This window comes from Pelodiscus sinensis, chromosome 1 (genome assembly GCF_052426305.1).
Source record: "Pelodiscus sinensis isolate ZL-2025 chromosome 1, ASM5242630v1, whole genome shotgun sequence".
Lineage (NCBI taxonomy): Eukaryota > Metazoa > Chordata > Testudines > Trionychidae > Pelodiscus > Pelodiscus sinensis.
The window spans coordinates 236,372,177-236,392,129 of record NC_143052.1 but is presented as its reverse complement, the minus strand read 5'-3'; the positions used below and the strand labels follow the sequence as shown (position 1 = coordinate 236,392,129).

Here is a 19,953-nt window from a genome sequence, read left to right as displayed (position 1 = left end):
ATCCTTTGCATCTCTTCCACATCTTTTAAAATATGTTCAGTAGTAGCAGTATGCTTAAAAAACAGTCACTGTGGCATCTTTGAGCTGAACTGCCCCCATCTTTCAAAATATTCATATCCATCTAAAAAATGTGAAATAGGTCTTTATGTACGCACCACTGACATCTAATGGTGAGGTGTGGAAGAGCACTTCAAGAGCTGATTTTGTTTGCATGGGCACACCCACCATGCCTTGGTGTTCAGCATGAGAGGATTGCTTGTCCCAAATGATCACTTGGGCTGGAGTTGGATCCCCAGTCTCCTTGTTGTAGAGGCAGACTTATAGGTTGAACCTCTCTAGTCCGGCACCCTTGGGACCTGACTGGTGCCGAACCAGAGAATATGCCAAATTATGGGAGGTCAGTATTTTCTAGCAGCATTACCAACACTTCCACTGCTTACTGGGCTCTTAGAAGAGATTTAGGGATAAATTAGAGCTAAACAACAGCACAGAACACTGCGAGCCAGGACTGGTAGCTGTAAACAAACAGCTTTATGAGACCGTAGTAAACTTAGCCACAGCCATGATAAGTGGACATCTGGCTAATTAAAATCATGCCAGGCCCTGAATGTTGCTGGATTATAGAGTGTCGGACTAGAGAGGTTCAACTTGTACTAAAGGATTGTTATCTGTGTTGTGGGACTTGAGGGCAGCCCAACTGTACCTAGCATACCTAAGTGGAGAGACTTGCCCTCAATTAAACAGCACTTGCTAAGCAGGGGACATGGCTTCCAAAGACTTGAGTTGAGAGAGTTTTATATTTGTACCTGGTGATGTTGGTCTTAGACACCACTTGACCCTTTCTCTCTCCATGGTATAATCACAGAACTAAATTAGAATCAACTGAGAGTCTTGTTACATGCTGTGGAGCTGAAATCCCTAGTGCCTAGATCTTGGATTAGACCTACTGGGGGGACAGTGTTTCTGATGCAACAAGGCTGTGCAGTGTGCATCAGCAGTGAGGCTCCCCAACTAAGGCTATGTCTAGACTAGGGGTTTCTTGTGCAAGCAGCTTTTTTCAGAAGAGATCTTCCAAAAAAATTTCTGCGAATGAGCGCATCTACACTGCAGATGTGCATCAAAAAAGCAATGCGCTTTTTCAAAAGATAGTGTCCAGCGATCCCACATGTAAGCAGTGATTGCTATTGACAGAATGGCCACTGGGGCACCTGTGCTTTTTCCTCTTTTTCCAAAAAAAACTCCCTCTTCCCCATCCACACACGCCTTTTTTGCGAAAGAACTCTGCAAAAATGCTTCTTCCTCATAGACTGAGGATTACCAATTGCACAAAACCCCCTCTGTTCTTTCGATTTACTGTCAAAAGAATGCACTTGCAGTGTGGACATAACTCAGGTTTTGTCAGAAAAACAGCCTTTTTTCCGACAAAACTCTGTAGTCTGGACTTACCCTAACAGTTGAAAGCACTTAGCTGAGATCCTGGAGAGCTGTGTTAAGTGGGAGACCCTGAAGAAAACTTGGTGAATGGCCAGCAGAGCAGCTGGCAAGGAGAGGCACAGCCAGTAGTGTGGCTGGCAGTGAGGAGTGGCTAACAGGGCACCTAGTGAGTGTCTCAGCAGTGGAGTGTGTAGGTAGGGTGCCTCCTTACTCCCCTTCCACCCAAGGTGGGAGATGAATTATGCAGATGAACTTCTGAACTCTAGTGTTACACTGATCAAGGACAGCAACTGTGAGTGGGGTGCAGAGGAAGGATGTGCACGAAAGTACAGCAATGCAAATGTCCCTTTAAGAACCTGAAGGGAAAAGGCACTGCTCAACTTACCTGGGATGCGTCTTTTGGCTCATGGTTTATGTTTATGAACCCTTGCTGCAGTGTTTTCCCAAATTAATGCAGAGTTGCTTTTCTTCTTTTAATACAAGTTTTTGTTAGTCTGACTCTGCTTGTAAAAGGAGAAGTATGCCTTCTAGAGACACACAGGAGTGGGGTATAATTGGCCCAGGTCACTGGGTGGGGGCTGAAGCTGGTTCTGGTGTTGTATTATTGACAAGGAACCTCCAGATACTGAACCCAACCCTTGTTGTTGCCAACTCTGTCTGGCAGAAAGCTTACAATATATTTGTTGGGAGCTGAAGGTCTACAATTCAGTGTATGATGAGCTTTTACAGGATATACATGGCTATGACCGACCATACACGGTGGCAGGATGAAGAGGATCTAACCTAGGTGAATTGAATAAGTTAGTGATAAAGAATAGATTAATGACCTGTGCTTCTAATTACTGCAATTGTATCACCTAGCTAAAGATATAAAACATCACTTACAAAACTCACAATAAAAATCTTCACCCAGTTAACATAAAAGATACCTGAATGTTCATTATACTTATTCTGCTTTAATACAGTTTTTTCTAGAAACAATCAGTACAAAAAGGGCCTTAAAAGTGTCCTTTCAAAAGCTTATTTTTCTTCCGTGGTTTCTTCTGTGTTTGGTGCTTCTTTTCTGAAATCACCATCACTCAGATTGTCACTAATATAACAATGAAGGAATACTTCTGAGAGTCATGCTAGCTAGTTCTGCACAGCTGAGTGATAAAATAATTAGCTTTCTTTAACCTGTGAATACAGTCCTGAAAGGTTTTAAGTGAAATCATCCACTTACCATGCATACAATCAGCATTCTAATAAAATCCATCAAAACAGCATTAAAAAAAGAGCTGCCTATGACCATTAAATTGACATATGCTTCTTCTTTCTATAATGTGAAAGGTGTTTCAGCTTGCTGGCAGCAAGTGTAGTTCTGAAGAAGTCAGATGTCTGGGTGGCATTCGGTATCTGACATTTTTCCAAAATTTTGTATTTGTTGAATAAGATTTCTCTGTGAAGTCTCCTTTCCATCTAATGGCTCCATGCTTTTGCTTAATGTATTTAATTGATTCTGGCATGTTCGTATAGTCCTTTATTTTATCTAGTTCAATCAGAATGACTTTAATTCCATCCTGGATAAGAGCATTGTACATAGCCAGTTGCTGTTCAGAGATATTATCTAATAAACCGCAACTTGATGATTCCGGTGCTAATACAATTATAAGCCTTCTGCTCTGTTTAATGGTTTCATCAACAACATTGATCACAGCTGTAAAAGACAAAGAATGATCAACTTTTGGCTCATACAGAAGAATAGCTCTTCCCCCCATTAAAAATAGAGATTTAATTATGCTGGTGTAAGAGTAAGTAAAGTGGTAAAATCCCTCTAGAAGAGACACTGCTATACAGGTACAAAAGTGTCTATACCAGCATAGCATATATATGTAGAGAAGCAAAATAAGCTATGCAGACACATTCATACTTGTATAATTCTGGCAACACTAGAGCAGTTTTAGGTGTCAAGAAAACCACACACTTTTCCTATATAGGTATGCTGGGAACATTTTAGGTGTGTACTCCACACCTTACTTTGTGATACAGATTATTTGGTTTTTTTAAACCATGCAAAATTACCTACCATAGAGTAACTCAGGTTCCTCAAGACATGTGGCCCCTAGCTGTATTCCACTGTTCATACACATTTTGCATGCACCCAGAGCTGGAGAATTTTGAAAGCAGAGTCTATTGGTCTGCATGTGTGCCCTATCTCACCTTGTGCTGCCAAGCAAGAAGATAGAGAGTGAGGTGGACCAACTGCTTCTTCAGTTCCTTCTCTACTGCAAATCAGAGAACATCTGAAGCAGAGGGGAAGGAAGGCAAGGGGAGGAATACAGATAAGATCACACATCTTGAAGAATCTCCAGTTATTAAAAGGTTAGTAACATTCTCTTCAAGTGCGGGTCCCTATGGGTATTCACTGTGGGTGACTGACAAGCGATACTCAAACAGGAGGAAGGTGAGAGGTTGCAAATGAAGAACTGTGATTCCAAAAGATGTACCAAAAGAGGAACCCTGTACCGAGTTATAGTGTCTCTCAAACTTGTGGATGGAGTTCCTCATAATTGCTTTGCAGGTGTCAAGTAGCAGCACCTCTTAAAGCAATGCTAGAGATGCTGCTTGTACTCTTGTAGAACGAGCCCTTAACTTACAGGGACTGGGGAACAATTAAACAGACTGAGTTCCATTCTGTGATTCTTTGCAAGAATATAGTCTGACCCCAGTATGTCCAGTGAAAAGCCCTCCCTTGGTACTGAAAAGCAACCTTCTTTGTCACTGCCTGCTGGAAGAGAGATTCCACTTTGTCTGAGAATCTTCTCTTGAGAGAGGACCCCTAGAGGGGGTGAGGAAGAAAGTTTTGGAGGAGGCAGGGAAATAAACTCAATCATACAGATAGATGCTAGAATATTTCAAAGCATCTATCATTTCTGAAATTACTATTATAACAAGTGGTGCCTTGCGCTTCTGCCTCTGTGTCATGATGTGACCCATGGGACCATACTGATGTGAATCTTTTTTGCCCTGCTCTAGTATTCAAAGAGAATGATAGAAAACTCAGTTCTACTTTAAAGGTAATGAGAGAATACAATCATTTTTCATGTTACCTTTTCCTGGTAAATCATCTCTTCCAAGTATAAACAGATTATACCCACATTTTCTCTCCAAGACCTCAGGAAGCATCTTTAGCACAAAATTATCTGCTGTGGAGATGCTATCTACGGAGCTGATTTTTGGATACAGTACATATGCATCGTAGATCTTCCCATCTGAAACAGCAAGATAGAAGCAATGAGATTGTAAGACAAAAATCATTTAAAAAGAATATTTTCCCACCTTTTCTATTTCACAGTTTATTGCATGAGTTAATTATTTGAATAGAACATTCAAATAACCATAAGTTATTTGTTAAGTGCTGAAAAAAATAATCACCAAAATTAACTGTATTTAATTATTCAGACAAATTTAAAATTTCCCAAATTTACTGTTTTGCTACCTATTTATAACAAAAAGTACTAAGAGTTGGGGGGCTGCCTAGAAGTTCTTCACTGATGCATTAGAAAAGTGGTTCACATATCCCTGGGGGTACGCATAGGTCTTCCAGGGCTACAACAACTCATCTAGATATTTGCATTTTAAAACAGGCTACATAAAAAGCACTGGCACAGTCAGTACAAACTGAAATTTCATACAATGACTTGTTTATACTACTCTATATACCATGTCAGTGATCCTCAAACTGGGGGTGAGTTCATTTAAATGGAGATACCAGAGCCAGCATTAGACTCACTAAGGCCCAGGGCAGAAAACCTGAGCCCTGCCTTGTAGGACTGAAGCCAAAGATCAAGTTTTTCAGTGAGGTAAAACTTGGCATACACAAAATAAATCAGACTGCTAAAAGGAGTACAGGTTGGACCTCCCTCATCCAGCACCCTCAGGACCTGACTGGTGCCGAACAAGGGGATTTGCAGAACAAGGGAAGGTCCTTCCCAACATGGCCTGTGTGTCTCCTGGCTAGGACTCCAGCTGAGCCCTGCTGCTTCCTGCCCGGCCGTGCCTCCCCAGGCTGGAGCTCCTTTGCATGCTGAGGTTCCATGGCTGCCAGGACTTTGGCTGCCGTGGCTTCGTGGTTGCCGGGGCTCTGCAGCCACTGCCGACCTCTGCTACCCCACCTGGTAGCCAGGGCCAGAACTCCCTTTTGTGCTGCCCGCCCTCCCTCAACATGGGCTGCTGGCTGAGTTGTCCTCCACCCCGTCCGCACCTGCCCTGTGGCCCAACCTCCTTATACCATGTGGTCCAAGAAAATCCGTGGTCCTGCCAGACCATGGATGTTGCTGGACCAGAGTGTCCCGGTTAAAGGAAGTACAACCTGTAGAAGAGTGTGCAAAGATTGAGAACCACCCTGACTTCTGTTCTAACACCAAGCAACCAACTACCTTGTCAGCTGCAACAATAAGGCATTTCACATTTTCTGTTCAAAGTGCATGTAAGCTCAGATTTTCAAATGGCAGATTTCCTTTTTCGCTGGCACACACTACACTTGCCAAGACTGCACACATATTTTTTCACCTTCAATTAATTGTAAGTTCACATCTTACACGGTTACTATTAAAAAGTCCTCCAACAAACACACTTCCTCTCGTGCTATCTCTATGCCTCGTAGGAATCCCATTCCAATATACACAAAAGTACTGCACTGTCCTCTTTGGAGCCCCTCTTTCTCTGCTATGATACTTACACTGGACAATGATTAGAATTGTAGTGTTCTGTAGCCACTGCTTACCATGTTAACTAGTATCATTCCATTGTTCCCAATGTTCCCCTTGGCTGTCTATTGTATCCACCTGTTGTCTATGCAGTCTTAAATTGTAAATTGTGCAGGGCAGAGAATTATAATTTTGCTATATGTTTATACAGAGCCTAGCACAAGAGGTATCTGGGCTTCTAGGTGCTAGCACAATACAAATAAAAATGACACTACTAAGATGACTGTCCTGAAGTACTTTGGCACCTAAAAGAGAGGATTTGCACTACTATCTGATTGGGCATAAAATACATTGAAGAAGATTGAATCTGTAAAAAAAGGACATGGAGTAGAAGTCCTTCTAAAAATCTGGTACTCATTCTTGTCATCATCCATATTGCGAACACAATGCAACATACAGATGACAATTTAAAACAAGCTTGCTCATTCAAGGATATTTCCTGCCTCTGTTCCCCCTTAACAAAGGCTGCACAAAATAAATGTAGTTTCTTATTCTCATAAGAATTTTAATGAATCCAGGGATTGTATGCCAGTTACCCTAGCTACATGGCCATACTCACCTACCTTCTTTACTCATAAAAGGATGACAGGATTTTCGATACCAAAGCACAATGTCAATCTTGAAGAACTTGTAGATTAATATGGCAACAACTGTTACAAACACTGATGCAAGGAGTCCTCCAATCAAGTATCCTTGAAAATTTTGAACTGTATAAGCAAAGGAAAATATGTAATATCTCAATCAAGTTAGGACAAACAAAATTGTGTAGAATTTTATATTTATAACTATGTGAATAATTTATAACAAAAAATATGACATCTCTCCCCTTTCTGTTCAGGAACAGTCTACAAACTGATCATGATTCTCTTTCATGTATTCATTATTCCAAATTATTTGACAAATAATTGCTGAAAAGTAATTGCTCAAAGAATTCTAGGTCTACAGTTTGTTTATAAGCAGTTAATTGAAGGTATTCAATACTTGAAATTTATGGTGTCTTGACTGGACACATGGGAAAACAGAATGTTTTGGTTCTTTAGCTGGAGAAGCACAGCTCTCAGAATGAGATGTCTGGTGCAAATTCAGAATTTGCTTTTCCATGTGTGTCCTACATCACTTGCCTTACCATTGCTGTTTTGGTGAATAACCTTGTAATTAAATCTATAGTAATTCCTTTGACCTTAACGAAGCTACTCCAGATTTACAATTATTTTAGTGCCTCTCTTCTGTCCATTATCTCAAATTTTCATGAATTCTTAGTCTGTCCCTTTTCAATGTGTTCCCTTCATCTCCTTTTTAAATTAACTCCCAATCAATCACAAGAGTAGTTCAGAATATTATTAAGACTGAATGCCTAACCTGGCTGTCTTAATGCAATGTAGGCTGCAACTTCACCAGCAAAACACACAAAATGACGTCCGTAATCCTCCTGCTTCACTTCTGTGATGTTGAGCGTCACTGTAGAAAATAAGTACCCATCGGGGAAAGAATCTATTCTAATCAAAAAGGCAGTGAATAATTAAAATAATAAAAGCCACAGTAGGCGGGGTTATTTTCATTTGAAAATAAAACTGGACAATGGTTATATTTTATCTTCAAAAATGTACCTGAATTTTTCAAAATAAACAGGTATCTGGAGTCTATAACTATAGACTCTTTGAATTAGAGAGATCTCGGAGCTCCAGTCAAGAACAGGGCCTCGTGTGTAGACACAAAGGGTGATAGGACCAGGAGCTCTCAATCAAAATAGACTAGATTTATTACACAAATTTAAGATGCTTACCTGGGGTGGGTAAATACTAGCCTGTGAGCTAGATCCAGTTCCCCAGGGTTAACCCTTGGTGGGCTGCCACCTCTATATTTACCTACGTGTCTGCAGGTATGGGCAATTACAGTTCCCAATGGCCGGGGAGCTGCTGGAAGTGGTGTCCTCCTCCATGTGGCCTTCTGCAGCTCCCATTGGCTGGGAATGGCAATCACTAGCCAACGGGAGTTGCAATTACCCATTCCTGTGGAGACGCGGGTAAATATAGCAGCCGGGCTAATGGCTGACATTTTATTGCCCACCCCAGCTATCATTGCCCAGTGACAAAGATTGACATGAGACAATTTCATATATAGACAGTGCTCTCAACTCTCATATTCAAACCATAATTTTGTATGCATACAGAAGATAAATGCAGTGGATAAGTAATAGCCAACTTCCATTTGTCAAGGACAAATCACACCAAACCAACCTAATTTCCTTCTTTGACAGAGTTACTGACAAAGTGGATAAGGGGAAAGCAGTAAATGTATCTGAATACCACCCACAACATGATTCAGTTGCAAAAAAGGCCAGTGTTCCAGGGTGAATCAACAGGAGTGTTATATGAAGGAGACAGAAGCAAATTGTTCTACGCTACTTGGCATTAGTGAGGCCTCTGCGGGAGTAGTGTGTCCAGTTTTGGAAGCCATACTTTGAGAAAGATACGAACAATCTGGAGAAAGTCCAGAGCTAAGGAACAAAAGGTTTAGAAAACACAAATGATGAAGAAAGATTAAAAAGCCCCACCTGGGTTTAGTTAGGCTTGAGAAAATAAGACTGAGGGGGGACCTGCTGGCAGTCTTCAAATGCGGTAAGGGGTGTTACAAAGGGGATGTTGATCAGTTGTACCCCTACTGAAGCTGCAGCACAGGAGCGTGAGGTTGCTACGAAAACCTTCCATCTATAAATGTAGGTAAGTACTGGAATAGGTCATCAAGGGAGATTATGGAATCCCCATTATGGGACGATGTTAACAACAGTTTATGCATACACCTGTCAGGGAAAGTCTAGGTCCTCCCTCAGCATAGGAAGGCTGCACTAGATGACCTTTCAAGCTCCATTCCCTACCCTATATTTCTGTGATTTTATTACAAAGTCTCATGATATTTGGCATTTTTTGGAAAGCTTCACCTCATGGAATTGAATAAATGTCTTGAGAATCTCTGTCTTCATTTATAAGGAAAAAAATTCTGCTCCTCATAGTTGAAGAGAAAAGCTTAAAAATGTGACCCAAGCACACCTCCAAAACTCAAACCAAGAGACAAACAGAAAAAAACAAAACAAAATCTATTTTTATAAATCTCATGATTTTTTAAAGAACATTTTGCTTTCAGGGACCTAACTCATGACTTTTGAACTCTTGGGGCTAGCAAAACTGCTAGTACATATTATATTTTTTCAAAAGCATGTGAGGTTTCTATTTGTAGCTGTTAAACAGACTTCAAAATATGAGTTACTGAAGCAACTTTCAGAAATATTCTTCTTTGGGGTAGGTGGTGGAACCAATGCAGAGCGGTGATGCTTGGAGGTTATATCCCCTGAGCGGTGCCATGCCCAGTGCACAGATATTTTTTAAGCAGTATTTTCCAAGGCATCCATGTGATTGTTTATGCTAGGATCTATTGACGTTTAGCAGGACATATTATATGTCCAAATTGGTCTCACAGAAACACAGAATCAGGATCCATCATGGGGAGCAAAGAGAGGCATTACAAACACTAAAGGTATTTTCACACATTGCAGTCAGTGATCAACTGACATACATTTTTATGTGCAAATATACTTACTGATTTCCCTCTTGGACTCTTCCCATAAATGAATAATTGACTAAAGTATTATTGACTCTCCAGGATATACCAACTGAAATATCTTTAGCACTTGATACGTTGCAGTCCACGATAACATTGGACCCTTTAAAAAAGCATTAGAAAATCACCATGAGATAATATTTAGTTTGCATATTCATGAAACTCACTCATATGAAGGAGCATGGAAAACATTAGCAACCCAAACCTGTGAACATCTAAGAGCCATCTGACAAAGGTGGCGGTTGGCAGAATTATGAAGCTTTAGCAGATCCCTTGTCAGACCATCAGCCTAGCCATCTGTTTTATGAAAGCTAATTTAGCAAATTATAAAGCGACCAGTCAATTAATCCCTTTAGAGAATAAATAGAGAATAAATATATAAATTCTATTCTGATCAAAATGACCATAATTGCCTCTTACATATGACACACCTATGGATGAAATAAAGTTCTCTCTAGGTTGATGGCAGGGATAGGGCACCTGCAGCCCACAGGCTGGATTAGGTCTGTTGCTTCATTTCATCCTGCCTGCAGCAACTCTCTGTCCCTCCCACTCACAGGGCTGAAGTGATAACCGCTAGTTTGCCAGCATGTCTCTGCAGCCCCTGGATGAAGGGGAAATCAGGGAAGTTCAATGTGTTGTCCCCGTCTCCAGCACCAACTCCCCAGTGGCCAGGAACCACGGCCAATGGGAGCATTGGCAGCAGCATGCACAGCACAAAGCTGACTGGCCTCTCAATCTGGAGGCCAGACATGGCAGCTTCTTCTGGGAGCAGCAGGGAGCAAGGGCGAGAAGCCAGCTTTCTCCCTCCGGAAACACCAACTGGGAGCTGCCTGGAGTAACTGCCACTCAGCGGGAGCTCACCATGTGAATCCCCTCCCACACGCCAACCTCCTCTCCCAGGTTGGAACTCCCTCCCACACACTAACTCCCTCTTGGAGCCTGCACCTCAAACCTCCTCCTGCATCACAACGTCCTGTTCCATCCTCAGCTCCACCCCAGAGTCCACACCTTCTGCCAGGGCCTGCAACTCCTTCTATACCCCCAAGCCCCTGCCCCAACCCTGTGCCCCTTCATGCACGCCAAAACCATTGGCTGCAGCCTGGAACCACTCCCCTGCACTCCAAACCCCTCATCCGAAGCCCCACGCCAGAGCCCATACCTCCTCCCACAGCTCAACCCTGTGCATTCATTAGAAAGCATTTAAGAACATAAGAATTGTCACATTGGATCAGATCTAAGGTCCATCTAGTATAGTGCTCCACCTCTGACAAGTCAGTGTCAGGTGCTTCAAAAGGAACGTATGAGAACCTTGTGGGAGGAAAATGTGAGATAAAATATGAGAGTAGTCAGACATGGACTAATTGAAGCGTGGGGTTTAATATCCCTCCCAAAATAAATCATATCATCAACTGTAAAAAGTGTGGCTATTTTTGTTATTTCTAGCAACATTCAAAACAGTTTTTGAACTCAAAGATTTCCTTTAACAGCAAGCTCTGCAATTGAATTACATGTTATGCAAAAGGCAACTTAGTTTCAAATCTGCCACTTCTCATTGTGTTAGGAGACAAGGAGGACAGAAGCTCTTCCCTTCCATATAATTTACTACTGTGTATGCTTTTTTCTATCTTCAGGTTTTATACTGCTGCCCATCACCATGCCATCTAACCATCTTCCATGTGAAACCAATAGTAGTAATACAGTCCCAAGCAGACAGTGCAGACTCTGGCACTTTTCCCTTTTTGGAATCAAAACTAAGCCTGGAGCGGGGTGAGGGGGGGGGAGGGAGGAGACTTGTTTGTTTTTGGGGAGGACTTCTATCAGAATTTCTTATTCATTTCCTTTCTAAGATGAACAATCGAAATCTATTCAAGATTGCTTCATAAAGAATTTTTCCACAGCCCTAATTGTTCTCATTGGCCTTGTCTAAACTTCCCTTTTATTCTCCTCATGGCAAGTTACTCAATATTTATGTAGGATGGTCAAACAATAACAAGTAGACCACTTAGCAGCTGCTACTTCAACCATGTAAGAAGCTCAGCCACAGCCTCAGCTTTTTTAGCAATCCCAACAAGATTGACAGGAGATAAATGAGGAATTGCCCCCTTTTTAATAAAAAGAAGACTATAAATGGAGATTCAATGAATTTTGAAAAAATACTGGAAAGATTTCCCAAACTCAAGTAGTTGGAGGACCACAACAAAGAGGTTAAGCGCTGAAAATGAGACAAAATACTTTACATTTTATAATGTACTCTGAGCCAATTTCTTACCAAGTTCCACTTCAATTGTATTGTTTCTTGGATAAAGAATTTCAGTTCTCTTATTCGGTGGAGTCTCTAAAATTAAAAAAAAATGCATAAAAACAAAATTTTATCAGAAATAATCATAAGTAATGGCAAAAACATCTAGTGCGGCACTAACTTAGGAATACCACTAACTGCAAAACAAGGATACAAAACTGTTGCCTGTAGACCGTACTGTTCTTTTGCAAAGAACAGCATCTCAAACCTTTTCAAAAAAGTATTTTTCTATATGTTTGCTTTGCATTTTCTTGTTCTTTTCTTTCTGAAAAACCTCCATAAAACAATAAACAGATTGGCTACGTCTACACTGGCCACAATTTCCGGAAAAGCCATGCAAATCAGGTAAGTCAGGATAGGGAAATCCGCGGGGGATTTAAATATCCCCCGCGGATTTAAATAAACATGTCCGCCGCTTTTTTTCCGGCTTGGGGAAAAGCCGGAAAAAAAGCGTCTAGACTGGCGCGATCCTCCGGAATAAAGCCCTTTTTCGGAGGATCTCTTATTCCTACTTTGAAGTAGAAATAAGAGATCCTCCGGAAAAGGGCTTTATTCCGGAGGATCGTGCCAGTCTAGACGCTTTTTTTCCGGCTTTTCCCCAAACCGGAAAAAAAGCGGCGGACATGTTTATTTAAATCCCCCGCGGATTTCCCTATCCTGACTTACCTGATTTGCATGGCTTTTCCGGAAATTGTGGCCAGTGTAGACGTAGCCATTGAGAAAAGAGCAAAAGTAGGGAAAGAGGTAAAACATATTGATACATCATCCCAAAATATCACTATACTTTTACTCTCCTTGCTGCTTCCCAATTTGTAGTAACCAGGATAGCAGTCCTCTACTTAATCCAGACAATTAAAAAAGAGATGAACTACAAATACCAGAAATACTAACAAATAACTTAACAGTAGTAGTTTTGTAGAAAAATCAGAACAGTTTTCCTGTAAAATAGTTTTGCTTAATTTGTGATGGATAACAATCATAGACAGGGCTTGACAAATAATGCAATCTACTCGCCACAGGTGAGTAGATTACAACCCGGAAGAGCCAGGTTCGGGCGATCTGCGCATGCAATCTGTGGTTTGGCGAGCCCTGATCATAGAATCATAGAGCTGGAAGAGACCTCAGAAGGTTATCAAGTCCAGTCGCCTGCTCTAGGCAGGACCAATCCCAACAAGATCAACCCAAACTTATGCTAATTAAACCTTTGTACTACACCACACTATCACATTTCTTATTCTTACAGCTGTGTAAGCTGGTCAGCTCGGAAAAGGGCACCTTCCCTTCGGAGTCAGTGGGTGGCCACTCCAACCCATTACACCCGGATCTGTCTCTAGGGGGAAATTAACATATCAAATAACCAGTCCGGGGTCCCCCGCTCTTACCTCAAGGTGGGGTGACAAAAGTAACCAATAACAAAGGTGGCCTGGGCTTGGGCAGGCCAACAAATGATAGGCAGAGGCCCGGCCTTAGTTCAGGGCAGGCCACCAAGTATGTGGTGAGGAAGGCCCAACCCTAGTTCAGGGAAGGGCCGCCGGTAAACAGTTTGTGGCCCTGTAGCCCGACCTTCGGTCAGGGCGGGGCAGCAGTTTATAAGCCCAGTCCTTGGTCAGGGCAGGGCGGCAGGCAAAGCAGTTTATAAGCCCAACAGTTAATCAAGGCCCAGCCTGGTTCAGGGTGGGGCAGCAGGAAAACAGCTTGTAAAGGCCCAGCACTAGCTCAGGCGGGGCAGTAAGGAAGAAGTCTAAACAACGTATACAATTGGGCCTCCTTGCTCAGGAGGGTTGCAGGCACCTTGCCAGCAATGGCGGAGAGGGGAGGCTACCACACAAGCGATGGGTAGTGGGTGGGAGGGGCACAGGCCCGCCCACTCCACTGTGCCCTGGCCCAGGGCCCTAGAGGCAGCAGTTTACTGCTGCTGAATCAGCGGGGGCACCAGCCCGAAAACGGGCATGTCTATGTCCATGCTGTCACCTGGGCCTCTTCCCTCCTCCCCCTCAGTGCTTACCTAGCAGTCGCGTAGGTCTCCCGCAGAGTCACAGGGATCCAGGTCCATTGGCCACTCCTCAGCGGCTTGCAGGGAGTTTGGGAAGTCTGGGGAAGTCTGTTGTTCCTCCAGGCCGCTGTGCAGCAGGGTCCCCGGTTGTCCACGCCAGCTCTCCACCTCACCACGCCTTAGCCCTCTTCCTCAAGGTGTAGGGGAGTCCTCTGGCCTCTTCAGTAGTCAGTGCCTCACTGGTCTGGCTGGCAAGCTTTTTACCTCTGGACCAGCCCCGTGGCTTCTGGCCAGGTGGCTCGTTAGGGCCAGATGTAGCCCACCAAGGCTCTGGGAGAGGCACCTCTCTTTGGGGTCAGTGGGTGGCCACTCCAACCCACTACACACATACACCCTCAACTCCAGCTCCTGGGTATCGGGGCTGGACTCTTGACCTTCTCCAACTCATGATAAAAAGTCTGCATTGGTGTTCTCTTTCCCGGGCTGGTTCTGGACTGTAAATGCGTGCTGTTGTACGGTGAGATACCACCTCATTATTCTGGCATTGCTGTCCTTCATGGTATGCAGCCACTTGAGTGGTTCATGGTCCGTCACCACCATGAAGGGGCTGCCCAAGGGGTAGTACCTCAAGGCATCAATAGCCCATTTAAGGGCCAGGGCTTCCTTTTCCACCACAGAGTAGTTACTCTCCCTTGGGAAAAGCTTTCTACTTATATATAGGACCGGATGTTCCTCTCCCTCTATGTTCTGAGACAGCACAGCTCCTAACCACACTTCTGAGGCATCTGTCTGAACCACAAAGGGATGGTTGAAATCAGGGCTAAATGGCACTGGCTCTCGGCACAGACGGTCTTTGAGAGACTGAAATGCCGCCTCACACTCTGGTGTCCAGCGTACCCTCTGGGGACTGTCTTTGGTTAAGAGAGAGGTGAGCAGGGCTGCAATGGCCGCAAATTGGGGAATGATGCACCGATAATACCCCGCTAGGCCCAGAACTTGTCGCACCTTCCTCTTGGTTGTAAGTGCAGGGCAGTTTTGTATGGCTTGGACTTTATCTATGAGGGGGCATGCTAGCCCATGCCCCAACTGGCACCCCAGGTAGGTGGCTTCTTGTCAGCCAATCCGGCATTTCTTCAGTTTGGCAGTAAGGCTGGTGTCTCGCAGAGTCCGAAGCACAGCGGCCACCTGGAGGAGGTGTTTATCTCACTGTTGGCTGTAAATGAAGTTGTCTAAGTAGGTGGTGGCATTCTGCATGTGGGGCCTCAGCCAGCTGCCCATCATGCGCTGGAACGTCACAGGAGTGCCGTGAAGGCTGAAGGGCTTCTGGACAAAGTGGAATAGCCCAGCCAGGGTGGTAAAAGTTGTCTTCCTGGGACAGCAGATCCAGTGGGATTTGCCAGTACCCCTTGGTCAAATGGAGGGTTGTGATATAGTTGGCGGTTCCCTGACGATCCAGCAGCTCTTCAATCTGTGGCATTGGATAGGCACCGACCTTAGAGATGGTGTTCACCCTCCGGAAATCGATGCAAAACCGTATGCTACCATCTGGCTTTGGCACCAGCACTACAGGACTTCGCTACTCACTTCTAGACCATTCGATCACCCCAAGCTCCCACATTGCTTGGAACTCCTTTCCCACCACCTCCCTCATTTATTGGGGGAGGGGGCGATTACCCACCCGGACTACCTGGCCGGGCATTGTCTGTATTACGTGGGTCGCTCTGGTGGTTTGTCCAGGAAGCGTGGTAAAGGTCTTTCGGAAGGCCTTCAGCAGGCACCTAGCTTGCTTCTGCTGCAGTTTGGTCAGCGTCTCCCCCAGCTGCAGGGTTTCGTCGTTACTTGGGTCTGGCACCTGGGGCCCTAGAACAGCTTCTGGTGGGTATAGATTAATGAGCAGTACTTCACGCTCCTGCCAGGGTATGAGGAGGTTTATATGGTAGATCTGCTTTTCTTTTTGTCAATGTGACTAGTGCACTTCGTACATTACTGGCCCCATACGCCGTGTGACCTCATACAGGCCTTGCCACCAGGCAAGGAGCTTAGATTCCTCTAAAAGGAAGAGAATAAGGACTTGGTCCCCAGGCTAAAAAATCCTTTCTCAGGCTCCCTGGTTGTAATTTCGCTCCTGGCCCACATGAGCCTCCTGTAGGTTCTCACGAGCCAACATCCCAGCCTGGGCCGTTGTTCTTGAAATTGGGACACAAATTGGAGAAGGCCTTGTGAGGCTGAAGAAGTGTTCTCCCAGGTTTCCCTCATTAAGTCCAGCACTCCCCGAGGCCGGCAACCATCGAGGAGTTCAAATGGGGAGAACTGGGTGGTCGACTGTGGCACTTCCCGGATGGCCAATAACAAGGGTGTCAGCAACTGGTCCCACTGCTACAGTTCCACTGGGGAGAATTTCTGCAACATCCCCTTTAGAGTTTGATTAAATCACTCTACTAAGCCATCTGTCTGCAGGTGGTACACCAACGTCTGGAGTTAGCGGATGCCCAGGAATGCACAGACCTCTCGGAGCAACCAGGAGGTAAAATTCGTCCCTTGGTCGGTGAGCAGCTCTCGGGGCAGACCTACTCTGGCAAAAACCTTCACCAACTCAGCTGCAATAATGCAGACCATCGTACTCCACACCAGGATAGCCTCTGGGAAGTGAGTTGCATAATCCACCAGGACAAGAATGTGTGTGAACCCTGTCCTGCTTCTGGGAAGTGGACCAGCCAGGTCCATCGCGACCCATTCAAATGGGGTGCCTAATATGGGCATGGGCACCAGGGGAGCCCATGGACCCCCCCGATTGGCAGCTAGCTGGCACTCTGGACATGACTGGCAGTAGTCTTTCACTTCTTGGTACACCCCAGGCCAGAAGAACCAGGCCAGGACTTGGGCCAAGGTTTTGTCCTGGCCCAGGTGTCCAGCGGTGGCGATGTCATATGCGAGTCTCAAGACGGCTCTCCGATGGCAGCGAGGGACAACTAATTGGGACTGGACCTCTCGGGTCTGTGGATCCCAGCCCACCCGATACAGGCGGTCGGATACCAATTCACAGGGCTCGACAAATAATACCCAGAAGAGCCAGGTTTGGGCGATCTGCGCATGCGCAGAACGATCAGTGCACGCGCAGATCGCCAGACAGCGTGGCTGGTGAGCAGGGCTCGCCATGGTTCGGCGAGCCCTACCAATTCAAAATGGGGCCACTGCTCAGCCGCCCGGGCATCCATGATAGCCCCGTTGACGCGGGCCACTTGGTCGTAGGCAAACCGCAAGGTCCTGGGGCAAGTCCACCCGGCAAGTTGGTCCTAGGGTGTCTCCCGAGGGCCTCTCCGGCTGGCTCGGACCCTCAGATCCTCCTGCTCCCTCAGTTTGCTCCTCCCCTTCTGCGGTGAGCTCTGCAGCTAAGGGGACGTCCTGAGTGGTGGGGGAACGGTTGCAGACTCTGCGGATTAGATCCGTAAATCCTGGCCAGTCTCAGCCCACTCCCCCCACCACTTCTTCAGTTACGCTGGCTCTAGTCAGAGCCACTGGGGCACGTGGGTAGGTCTTGACATCCCTGTGGATAAACTGGAGCCGTAGCTCTCCATTGGGCACTACTGGCAACAGGACTACATCCTTGCAAACCAGGGTCTGTCCACAGCCGGAGTCAATGAGAGCCACCACCTCCCGGGCAGCCACAGTTACCAGTACTGTTAGTTTGGGCGGGCCCGACTGATGGGCCCAAGATTCCCTGGTGTACACCCGCCCAAACTTATAGTCTATCTTGGGACAGTCAAGCTGGAGATGCCCCAGGCAGCCACAGGAGAAACAGGGTCCCAGATTCGAGCGAGCTGGCTAGGTAGAAGCCTCTGGAGGTGGGTTCTTTGGGACATTCCCACTGCTTGTCAGGCAGGGTCTCTGAGGTTGGCGTTCCTAGGGGCTGGTTGGTCAGCCTCCTCCTTATATCTGGGCCCCGTTCACAGCCGCCAGAGTTGACCTATCGGGCCACCCAGCCACCACCAGCCCCACTCAAATGCCACCAGTGCCGATGGAGGTTCCCTGGGGCTCCCTGGCCAACGCTCCCTTGCTGTAGTCTGGCCCCAAAGCTGTTGGGGCTTTCCCAGCCCTGACTGGTCCCGCTGCCACTTGGAGTTCCCCAGGCCCACCTGGCCCTGCTGATGTGGGACGGAGTGGGAGGGGGGCGTTCCCCAGCTAGGACGCCCGGCCACCCAGGCCTGCTGCCACTGAGAGTTTCCCAGGGTTCCCCCGCCGGGGCTGACTGGCTGCCGCTGGCCCTTCTGCCAGGATCAGTCCTGTTCCCGCCAGGGGTTCCCTGGTCTGGGGCTCTACAGCTGCCGCCTGGCCCAGCTAACACTGGGCAGTCCCTGGCTGGGGCAGGGATTCCCCGTTTCCTGCCTGGCCCTGCTGATGCCGGGGCTCCCCAGCCAGCACCTGGCCAAGTCACTGCTGACCTAGCTAGGGCTCCTCATCCCTGCATGCTCCCACTCCTGGTCTCCAGGGCTCTTTGGTCCAAAACATCCATGACCCTGCTGGACCACAGATGTTGCCAGACCAGAGAGTTTTCGATTTGGGAGGCTCAACCTGTATCATCACAGAATTATTCACAGAAATAGCTATCAGTAGACATATATTATATCCCTCTGCAGAAGCCTAGTATCAGTCATGCTCATCTTCTCCCAACCACCTTGCAAGCCCTTCCCAGCCACCCACAGAGTTTCATTCGTCTTCTAATGTCCCTTTTGTGCTCCCATACTTCTCCACATCCAGAATGCCGCATGCACTTCCCCCTTCACCCTAATCCACCACATACTCTCTCCAACATCCCCACTCCTCACCATGTTCTCCTATTTCCCTAGCATATGCAGGTTTCAAGCAGCAATCACTGACTTTCAGTGCCCAGCACTTTAAAGGTGGTAGCTAGTCTGTTCTAATAAGGAGACTTCATTGATTCAAGAAGAGGAGTGACTGACAGAGGCAGTGGATGACAAGTAGCCAAGCAATTAGATGAGTTACTTTGTGTGTGTGTGTGTGTGTTTTAATTTAAATAAACATCTAAAATAAGGAAAGGCTCTAAAATGCAGGGGTAAATAAACAAAGGCAAAGATTATTTTAACTGTTGCAACCTAGTCCCGCCAGGCAGCAGCAGGACTGACAAGCTCCAGGGTGTGCTACCAGGCGGCCCTGCTGCCAGGCTCCTGGCCCCACTGCCAGGCAGCCCCTCTGCCTCCCCTTCCCCTTCCCCCCCCAGTGTCACCAATTGGCAGGCATCCCTGCTGCTTGACTCCTCCCTACTGACACAGGGCAGCCCCACTAATAATAAACAGGGCTCCCAGACACCAGCCCTTCACCAGGACTCCGATCCTGGAACATCCATTCCGGACCAGGGATGTTGCCAGATCAGAGCGTCCTGGTTAAGAGCGATTCAACCTGTACTACAAAAACTGGTAAGTCCAGTGAAAACTTAAAACTGTGGAAAATGTAATGGCAACAAAAGCAGTTTTAAGAAGAATAAAGATGTATTTATTTTAAGAACGTGAGAAATAAAACACACATATCAGCAAAGTAAGAAAAGGGGGGCATTCAAAAAAATGAACTCACTCACTGCCCTTGCCATTTGTGCTACTCTGAGGGCCAAGGCAGCCCAAAAACTGTCCTTAAGGAGCATCTAGAAATGGCTCTGGCATAGGTAACTCTGCACCACGCACTTTTATTCTGTGTGAGCAGCAAGTGGGCAAGGGAAGGATGGACCAGAGCACATGGTCAAGTTGTCCCCTGAGATGGGGTTCTTTCATCCCCAGAATCATGGGGGTGAGAAGATGATGTTAGAGTATTAGAATATTTTCTACTCCTCAGCTGGGGATTATTTACCCAGT

General features: G+C 45.9%; 1 protein-coding gene across 3 annotated transcripts in view; it reads right to left on the bottom strand.

Annotated features, from left to right (window-relative positions):
- Nucleotides 1-1,176: 1,176 nt before the first annotated feature.
- Nucleotides 1,177-19,953, bottom strand: part of IL36R (interleukin 36 receptor) — a 43,218-nt gene continuing 24,441 nt past the window's right edge. Inside the window, exons 6-11 of one of the 3 annotated variants that reach the window (XM_075917359.2) lie at nucleotides 12,070-12,135; nucleotides 9,777-9,900; nucleotides 7,542-7,678; nucleotides 6,746-6,889; nucleotides 4,524-4,685; nucleotides 1,177-3,130 (exon numbers count right to left, since the gene is read on the bottom strand). In XM_075917359.2, coding sequence (XP_075773474.1) covers nucleotides 2,769-3,130; nucleotides 4,524-4,685; nucleotides 6,746-6,889; nucleotides 7,542-7,678; nucleotides 9,777-9,900; nucleotides 12,070-12,135 — 995 coding nt within the window. In that variant the 3' untranslated portion in view covers nucleotides 1,177-2,768. Of the gene's footprint in view, nucleotides 3,131-4,490; nucleotides 4,686-6,741; nucleotides 6,890-7,541; nucleotides 7,679-9,776; nucleotides 9,901-12,069; nucleotides 12,136-19,953 lie in introns of those variants that run through there. The other 2 variants (XR_016348416.1, XM_089775387.1) reach the window with 2 other exon arrangements.